We start from the raw sequence: 10,568 nt of genomic DNA on the forward strand, positions 1-10,568 counted from the left end.
AGAATCTCCTAGCACACAATTTTTATTCTGATAAAATGAAACATACTGTATTCATGTATATATTCATGTATTTTAATTGCTCTTATAATGAACTATAAAATAGTTTTTTGCTGTAAATTAGTATGGAATTCTGCCAGTTGCAGATAGTGATTGATGCCTCCGCCTCTTTCTACAGATATTGATGAATGTGGAACTGGGAGGCACAGCTGTGCCAATGACACAATTTGTTTTAATTCGGATGGAGGCTATGACTGTCGATGCCCTCATGGAAAGAACTGCACAGGAGACTGTATCCATGAAGGGAAGATCAAACACAACGGACAAATCTGGGTGTTGGAAAATGATAGATGCTCCGTTTGCTCTTGCCAAGTGAGTTGGGAGATCCTCTGGGAATGTGAGAAAGTAAGAAATGAGAAAGAACTGAAAACAGATGTTTTGGGGGGGGAGTGGGTTGACGTGCTACATGACAGATATTCACTGATTAACATGAACAGAATTATAATTTATAGCATAACTAGGACATTATTCTGAAGAAGAAGAATGGTCTACCTAACTCAATGCTTTATCTGATTACCTGGGGATAATCGCTGTATTTTTTTTTCAATTGTAAATAATATTGTTGTTAGATCATCCTTATTATAAATTACATATGATTTTAAAAGTCTTTAACTTTAATGCTTAGTACTGCAAACTACTGCACTACTTCGTAAGTGACATTTTACTATCGCTTACAATGGTAGGCTGGCTATGTAATGTGCCGACGGATGGTCTGTGACTGTGAAAATCCCACTGTTGATTTATTTTGCTGCCCCGAATGTGATCCAGGACTGAGTAGTCAATGTTTCCATCAAAGTGGAGAGATTGTATACAATAGTGGGGATACATGGGTTCAAAGCTGTCAACAGTGCCGATGTTTGGTAAGTCTTCACACTATTTTATTTATTTATTCATTTATTTATTTTTTGTTCTCAAATGAACTCTGGCACAATTAAAGTGATATTACTTATTATTTATATATAACTTAGCTGTTGTTTATTAATTTACATTAGTTTTAGTTGCATTTTTATATAGTTGACTTTTATATTTCTCAAACAATCTTGATTAAAATTTCAGATAAGTGACTAGAACACACCATAGTAGCAGATAGACATCATAAATCTTGGCATCAAAGCAGTGCATTGGTATTAATCATGATTGAAAGAAAAAACAATATAGGTAAAATATACTGCAAATATTTGACTTAAAGTTCATTTACAGCACACAGAGAAAAGTTATCTAAGACAATGGACAATTCAGATCAAGTTAGTGTAATTGAGGCCTATGATTTTAATAAGTAAAACAGTAAAACATTAATAATTCAGTGTTTAATTATGGAACTTTATATGATTTAAGCAATAGTTCCTGAAATGGACCTTTAATTGTTTAATGTTGATTTTTCAGTTTCAGCACTTGCAAACACATAAATATCACAAATTAACAATGGATAGGATATGCTAGAATACTAAACAATTTCTTTTTAGTCAGAAATAATTTCTATGGGTATCAGTAGGACTGTTACTGATGGAAAATCAGTAACCGAATAATATCAAATAGTAGATTTGAACATAGATTCTAAATCTAAACATAGATTTCCAGTTTATTGCATGAAGCCTGATATAAGCCCGATTCTAAGCTCAATATAAAGATTATGAAGTCCTGGTCTAATTCAAATATACAATATTATCTGTAGAAGTAAATTGTCTAAAAACAAGTGCCTTTTGGCACAATATGAAAAAGTTGTATATATACTCCATATTTTTCCTGGAAGTCTCATTAATAACTTAAGTGACGGTTCTTAGCATATAGCCCATGATAGCAATCAGATGACTTTCAACATTTCATGGATTAGCAAACAATAACAATGATTTTATTCATACATAGGGTATATACAATACATACATACATACATACGTACGTACGTACGTATGTACATACGTACATACATACATATATACATACATACATACATACCACTGTTCCCTCTAAGGTGCGCGGCTGCGTGGCCGCGCACGTGGCTAGAAACCCCTGCCCAGAGATTTCTAACTGCCGCGCAGAGATTTCTACCAAAGCAAACGTGGGGAAGTCCTTTGCAGGCGGCTAGAACTGGCCGCCTGCAAAGGACCTCCCCAGACTTGTTTTGATGAGCCACCCGTGGCAGTGGTGCCTCTCTCTCCACGCGGAGCACCTGAGCTGGCCCCCGCGTTATCCCTCCCCCTTCCTCCTGTGCCGTGCTTTTGAGGCCGCGGGAGCTAGTAGGAAAGTGGCGGAGGTGGAGGCGACGGCAGGGGTAACCCAGAGCCCAGCTGAGGTGCTCCGAGCGGAGGGGGAGGCACCACCGCCGCTGCCATGGGCGGGGGTGCCAGCAGGAGCTTTGCCGGTGAAGGAGAAGAAGAAGGAGCAAGAGGACTGGCAGCTTTGAAATGCAACCCCCTGGTCCCGCCGGCCGCGGATTTGATTCGTCGTAAGCGGGGGCTGAACACATGCTGAGCCGACTTTGCGCAGTGAGGCGGAGTAATTCAAACCCCCCCAAAGAACGTGTGTGTGTGAGAGAGAGAGAGAGAGAGAGAGAGAGAGAATTGGATCAAAATTGGTGGCCAAAGGAGTGGAGGGAGGGAGGGAGGGAGGGGGGGAGGGAGGGAGGGAAGGAAGGAAGGAAGGAAGGAAGGAAGGAAGGAAGGAAGGAAGGAAGGAAGGAAGGAAGGAAGGAAGGAATGAAGCCCTGCCCCCTGTGAAAAAAAACTGAAGATGGAGCAGTGAATGAATAAGCCATAAAAGCAACAAACAGTTAATGCGTAAGTAAGCTGAGGAGGAAGTTCTCAACTAAGGAAGCAATATAAGAAAGAAATATAAAAAGCTCAATATGCCAAAACACTTATTTTAGTCTTCATTTAATTACTTGTATTGTAGTCTGATGTAACATCTTTTTAAAGTTGACGTTAGTTAGAAAAGATAGGGTAGAAAACTTAAATAATAAAAAAAATTGTACATTCATTTTGAAAAATAAATGCAATACTTGATTAATTTCATATCTTTATTTAAAATAGTTTTGGCATGGCATATGATTTTATTGACTCAGTTGGAAATGATGTGGATGTTGTATCTGATTCTGAGGTATATATATTCTTAAGTAACATAACATATAGCATATTGTCCAAACTTGCTAGACTATTTAATTGATCTTATTACTTTAAAGGGGGAGAGTTTCATGATAAATTATTTTATTACATTTATGTTGCATTTATATATTATATTTATTACATTTATATTCCACATTATATATTTATATTGTTATTTTAGTGTTTATTGTCAATTTTGATAGATATTATATTGATATATCAATACTGATTTTAATCATACTAAATAACAATTACTGCTATTATTTATCAGCATTAAATATTTACATTTTTAATATCGAGTTAGTCATATTTTAGAATAATAGGATTATCTTTTAATAGGATAATTGGCAAAATCTAATTCAAATGTGATGGGTTGCAGTCCAAAGGAATGTGAGAGGACAGGTTGCCTGCAAAATGCCAGGACCCAGGACCCTGTTGGTGCCATGTCTCTCTCTAGCCAGTCTAACAATCTAAAAGCTGAGCAGAGAGCCTTTTTTTTCAGGGTGAGCGGAAAAGTATAGTGTTTGAGTGGCACTTTTCATGCCTGGCATTCATCAGGCTGAAACCTCACTCACAATTGGTGCTTGGCGCTTGGAATGTTGCGCAAATGTCCAGCAGACGAGACAGCAGTTCAAACTGTTGCTCTCTTAGGTGCTCAGGCATGAAACTGTGCAGCTCAAACACTATACTTTTCCACTCACCCTGAAAAAAAATTAGAGGGAACATTGATACATACACACACAAACACACACACACACACACACACATTATTACAACATACATCATAACTTTTGATCTGCTTTTTTAACAGCAGGGAGAGGTTGACTGCTGGCCTTTGTCTTGTCCTGAGATGGACTGTGAATTCAGCATACTTCCTGAGAATGAGTGTTGCCCACATTGTGCCAGCGATCCTTGTCAAGCAGACACCATTAAAAATGATATCACCAAGACTTGTCTGGATGAAACTAATATAGTCCGATTCACTGGCTCATCCTGGATCAAGCTTGGCACAGAATGCACTCTCTGCCAATGCAAGGTATAGAAAAGTAGAACTTTTTTTAGCTGGTTTTATAAAATGTAGTAACATTTGCATCTTTGCTCTAGGTTTCTACGGCTGAAATAGATGGCATTCCAGTTTAATTAAAATCAGAATAATGTTTACATGCACCACTCTTATTTATGCCAGGCACTACATGACTTTGCAAGTGAAAATAGCAAATATATATGTTTTATTGAAATATATTGATTCCGTTAAGATAAATTACTCAACAATATCAAATTATTTTCCAGGATATGTAAGTTATAATTTAACCTTCCCTTTTTGAGGGTAGGACAAGAAGCAATGGGTGGAAACTAATCAAGGAGAGAAGCAACTTTGAACTAAGGACAAATATCCTGACAGTTAGAACAATTAATCAGTGGAACAACTTGCCTCCAGAAGTTGGTGAATGCTCCAACACTGGAAATTTTTAAGAAGAGGCTCGATAACAATTTGTCTGAAGTGGTGTAGGGTTTCCTGCCTAAGCAGGGTGTTGGACTAGGACACCTCCCAGTCCCTTCCAACTCTGTTCTGTTCTGTTCTGTTCTGTTCCGTTCCCCTCTTGCTCAATTTTCTATGGAAACAGACAACTTGTTGGAGAAAATCATGATGTTTTGATTATGACAATCTTTTTATATTTCAGAAAATCAGAAAGGGAAATACTATAATTGTTTCCTTCAGAAAATAGAATATGTGATCATTTGGATCTGGTATTCCAGAAGAAATGTTAACATAGAAGAAGTGAAGAACTTGCAGGATTCTAGTAGTTTTTAAAAATGCATAAACTAAGTGGAAACTGGAATAAAATTGTTTTCACTTATAGATAAACACATGAGATAAAATATAATTTGTATAATTCTCTCTGAACTAAAATGAGTGCTGATTCTTGAAACTCAAAGCTTAGATTTTATTATGTCCAAAGACTAGCATGGAACAATACAATAATTTTAAAAAATCACATGACAACGAAGGGAAAATATACAAAAGCTTTGAGGTATAATTAAAACTGCCACGATAGGTCCTAATAAGTAGTCAAAACTCTAAAATGTATAATGGGCGAGCTAGTCCTGGATAAACATAAAAAAGATGAAATAAAGATAAAACTAGAACCATTATAAAATTACTGTTTTGTGTAGACAATATGCTAGTCAATTCTAGGCAACAAAAGAATTGTTAGAAAACAAAAATATCTGTTTTGAATGTCAAGATTTTCCTTTTTGTTTCCTAATATAATTGATGTAATGTTTTGGGGTATGATATCAGGGAAATGAGTATTATAAAAAAAACCTTGCATCTGAATCAAAGAATTATATGATTCATCTGTAACTAAATGAACACTACAGATTTTTGTTCAATCTAATTTATTTTCATTTGTCCAATTTTTCTTCTACTCCTCATAGAATTCCTTTCTATGAACAAAACTATCACTGTTCAAGGCAGTCCTATTTACAGTATATATAAATCATAATGCTTGTCATTTTGAAATGGTGATTCCCCCCCCCAAATGAAATATTTTAAAGAACCAACTTTTAGGGATTGTTCGCATCAGAAAGAAGGGTCAGTTATTCTCTCTCTGTTTTTGGAGAGAAATCAATTTTCCATTATTTCTTAAAATTTGTAAAGAAATTTAACAAATCATACCTAGAAGAGTTACACCAAACCTGAAAGCATTTTTAAGTTCTTAAAATATGAAAAAGAATTCTTGCTCCTGCTGTGTACTATAGAGGTTATTGCATCATAGTCCAACCCTAATATGGATTACTTTTTTCTTTGTGCTCAAGAAAATCAAAAGCTAATTAGACGTCTATTTCAGTCAATCAGAATAGAGCTGGAAGGGACTTTGGAGGTCATCTAGTCTAGCTGCCTGCTCAAGCAGGAAAACCTGTACCATTTCAGACAATTGACTGTTCAGTCTCTTCTTAAAAATCTCCAGTAATGAAGCCCTGACAACTTCTGAAGGCAACTTCTATTCCACTGGTTAATTGTCCTCACTGTTAGGAAGTTTATTCTTAATTCTAGGTTGCTTCCCTCCTTTCCAATCAATTCGTTTCTTGTTCTGCTCTCTGGTGTTTTGGAAAATAAATTCACTCCCTCTTTGTGGCAGCCTCTCAAATACTGTACTGGAATACTGCTATCATATTCCCCCTAATTCTTCTTTTCTCTAGACTAGTCAAACCCAAATCCTGCAACCTTTCTTCATATGTTTTAGTCTCCATGCCTTTAATCATCTTATTTGCTCTTCTTTGTACTTTTTCCAAAATGGCAACATCTTCTTTGTAATATGGTGACCAAAACTGAGTGCAGTATTCCAGGGGCTTTATAAAGCGGTACTAATACTTCACGTGATTTTAATTATGTGTCTCTGTTTATACAATCAAGGATTATATTAGCTTTTTTGGTTGCAGCAGCACACTGCTGAGTCAAGTTTAAGTGATTGTCCACTAGGACTCCAAGATCCCTCTTACAGTTAGCACTTTGCCCTGGATCTGCTGGAAAGAAACACCCAAATTCATTATCCTCAGGATTGTGGCACAATTATTTTACTTTATAAACAAAAGACAAATGTTTAGTGTATAAATGGTTCTTCTAGCACAGGGTGTGTCAAACTCAATTTCATTGAGGGCCGCAACAGGGTTGTGTTTGACATCAGGTGGCTGGGGTGGCCATGGCCAGGGTGAGAGTGATCAGCTTGACATCACTCATGTTGGGGGCGCATGTGGTGGCCCGAGCACTCTCCCAGTGAAAATGAGCTCCCAAGCTCCGTTTTCAGCTGCGACAGCCTCCTGCAACCCTTTGCCAGTGAAAACCAATTTCGTTGTATTTATTTTGTACAATGACAATAAAGGCTATATATACATTTAAAATGGAGTAGCCCTCCTGAGTTCCGTTTTCCCTGGCAGAGGCACTGCAGGCCGGTCCTTCGCTATTTCCAGGGTGGCCCCACAGGGAGATCTAACAACCCCACAGGGCTGAATCCAGCCCCCAGGCCTTGAGTTTGACACCCCTGTTCTAGCAGAATATCACACACAGAGACACACATATTTGTGCTTTATTTCATAACAAAGTGCATTTAAAATTATGTATTTTTAGTGTCATGCATTAAATAACTCCAACATTCTAATTAAAATGAGCCTCATTACTTGCTATATGATTATAATGTGATACTATAAAATAGAATATTAATGTTATAAATGTTCTTGGACTGCATAGAAAGGTAATGGAATAAGATTTCCACTTGCAATAAAATAATTGTATTCAAAATTATAAAATTACTTTTATATATGAATAATTATATGAATATAATCATGACATAAGATGTTGTGTCAATTTCTTAGTCCTTAAGTGCAGCTTTAAATATATTTAAGTTTTAAAGTGTATTTAAAGTGGTCAAGTTTTCTTCATTCTTGTAGCAAACAATGATAAGATGAAGAATGCACATTTGATAATATCATGTAACAGGAAAACTAAATAAATGCTTTTTTTGCTGTAGAATAATAATACACAGTTCTAGAATAATATCTAGTCCTTTCCCAGCATCTCAGTGTCCTTGAAAGCTGGCACGAACTGGTTTGAAGCATCCCTGGTCTTCCTCAACTGTCATTTCCCCCCTCCCTATTCTCCCTATTTCTCATCACATTCTAACACAGGTTTACTGCCCATTTGTTCATTCCCCCCATGCCCTCTCTCTCCTAGCCTTTGATGGCAGGATGTCAGCAATGCACCAAGCTGAAGATGGCAGTCCTAACAATAAGACAGACTGGAAAAGAGAGAGCAAAATTATGTCTGTTATATAATTTAGCCTTCTGCTATTTTTAGAAAATGATCAAATTTGAATGAAAGCACAGAGTGGAATTCAATTCACAGTAAGTCATTTGTGAGGCACATTTATATCCAACCTTTTTTTTATCATGAAATTCAAAAAGGGGGGCAATGTTAAATTCCCCAGTGGTTTCCAAGAATCAATGTGCATAAAAGCTGGAATGCATAGTTTAGTTTATAACTGTTAAAACAAATAGGTGGAATTCTAGGCATGAATATTCATCTTTTCTTCCTCAGCTAAACCAAGCAATGACAGTTTGGAAACATTATTCTTTATTTTGGTTAATCCAACAACATTTAAGAAAAATATTATCAGTTTAATAGGAATATAATCTGAGGCACATAAATAGATTCTGAAAAGGTTACCTGTTGTATATTAAAATGTTATGCAAGAAAAAAAGAAATTATTTTAATTCTGAAATCTGATTACACTTTTAACTGCCAACCTTGCAATACTTAATAACAATAGCTGATGAGGCAATTAGCTATAACTATTATGGTATGATCAAGAGAAAAGACAATCTTCAATTTAACTTGTAGAAAATACAGCATACCATATGCACTAGCATCTGTAAAATAATCTCTTTGATCAACAACTATTTGTTTAGTACAGCTGAATAGGGCACATTCTGCTTCCATCACACATAAAGTATCGACAAGAATTCTTTCCCATTCACTCTTTAGTTGTAGCTGATAGTTATATCAAACTACTTCCAGTGTTGCAGAAATGAGGCCAGACCAGCTCTTTGTTGAAGGGAAAGGTTCAGCAGTGATAGCTCAAGCAGAATCTGAACCCCAAAGGGCAGTTGGTTACAGGTTTTTATACTTTATCAGCCAGGATATTGATCATTCTCCTAAGTACACATTCTTCCCGTGTCATGTATGCCTTGTACACATTAACCCTAGTGACAGGATATCTTGATTGCCTCATGAGGATGTAAACTTACCAATTTCCTGCCTAGACCTAGTCAGGTAGAAAAAGTATTCAATCCCCTGTGGAATGGATAAGGCTCAGGGCATTCTTGTCCGGCTTAACTTTACATTTTATGTTAACCTTTTACTTTACCAGGATATTTGATTATGTATGAAAATAAAAGAGAGGTAGTTGACATGCTCTGTTTCAAAAGGAATATTAATATACAGATTAGGAGTATACTTGTACTGTACATAGATATCAAATAATTAAATATTTTAAAAGGATTCAAATATTCATTTTAAATGTTGTCAGTCATTAAAGGATGGCAAATAAAAATTGCTGGATTAATCTAACTAGAACATTAAACAGAAATCTATGCAGGACAGTTGAACAAGTGCTAATGAATGGTTTTGTCCCCCTCCATTTCATTGTTGACTTAATTAATGCTTAATTTTAAAAAATTGCTGAAAAATAAATCACTTTTTCATCTTTTTTCTAGAATGGGCATATTTGCTGCTCTGTAGATCCACAGTGTCTGCAAGAATTGTGAAAACAGTATCATAATCCTGGACAATTTAAGTATATTTCTCCATAAGGACTTACACACCAAAAATTAATAAGCCAAACCTGGAACAAGATTAATTTGATTCAATTACAGTGAAGAAATATTATGAATTGAATGAGATGTCTAGTTCCTCAGTCTGAATGAAATGTGTATGACTAGGAACAAGTTCAGATATATAAACCTATGTTTTGATGTGAAGTTCAAGTTCAAGTTTTGGTTCATGTTTGTGTTTGACATGTAAGATACCGGACTACTGACAAAAATGACATGCAGATAAAAATGTCAAAAGCTTCAAGAAGGGAAATGCTTACTAAAGTTTTGAAACTGCACCTCATCTATGGCCAAACTATATATTTTAATATAACTCCACTTGTCTATATCAATTTGTTTGATTGGTAACTCCAAGAATCCCAAAAGTTATATATGTTTTGGAAACACAGATTTTTTTTGCAATGTATCTACAGCTGTGAAAAAATCCTTTAATTGTAAAAAATAATGCATGATTGCATAATGTTTTATGAAAAAAATCATATGTATTTCCTCATTTGATTGCACTTACTCCTTGATTGACTTTGTCCAATATATACTCTTTGTGCAAAATTTAAATAAATATTTCTCTTACCTTATTTTTTTTGAAAATTTGTCAAATTTACAGAATGCATTCATTAATGAAGTCCATCATGTAATTATATTCACAATAGGGGGAAGGTGAGGAAGCACATTTTGTCCTTTCCTCCATAACATTTCCATCATTCTCATTTCACTATCTTCAATGTGATAGCATTCCAATATGAAGCCTGTCTATTTCAGTAAACCTTCTGGGCAGTAAAAGATTCTAAATTGAATGACAAGACTACCCATAGCATATAGGTAGTTGTTGACTTACAACTGTTTACTGAACAATGGTTCAAAATTACAGTGGTCTCAGAATTGGTGAGTTATGACCCATTCTCAAAGTTACAATCATCACACCACCTCTATAGTCACATGACCACAATTTGGTGCTTGGCAACTGGTTCACATTTCTGATAGTTGCAGTGATTTATGGTCATGATCATTTGATTGCGATTTCAA

At 35.7% G+C, this 10,568-nt stretch overlaps 1 protein-coding gene across 4 annotated transcripts in view; it reads left to right on the forward strand.

The window, feature by feature from the left end:
• Window positions 1-10,120, forward strand: part of NELL2 (neural EGFL like 2) — a 156,135-nt gene extending 146,015 nt beyond the window's left edge. For all 4 annotated transcript variants that reach the window (XM_087723555.1, XM_087723553.1, XM_087723554.1 and 1 more), the window contains 4 exons: window positions 176-369; window positions 741-917; window positions 3,967-4,191; window positions 9,429-10,120. In XM_087723555.1, coding sequence (XP_087579681.1) covers window positions 176-369; window positions 741-917; window positions 3,967-4,191; window positions 9,429-9,479 — 647 coding nt within the window. In that variant the 3' untranslated portion in view covers window positions 9,480-10,120. The remainder of the gene's footprint in view (window positions 1-175; window positions 370-740; window positions 918-3,966; window positions 4,192-9,428) is intronic.
• Window positions 10,121-10,568: the final 448 nt, after the last annotated feature.

Source organism: Thamnophis sirtalis, unplaced genomic scaffold (assembly GCF_051295495.1).
Source record: "Thamnophis sirtalis isolate CommonGarterSnake01/CBP01778 unplaced genomic scaffold, rThaSir2_p1.2 scaffold_9, whole genome shotgun sequence".
In the NCBI taxonomy this organism is placed as follows: domain Eukaryota; kingdom Metazoa; phylum Chordata; class Lepidosauria; order Squamata; family Natricidae; genus Thamnophis; species Thamnophis sirtalis.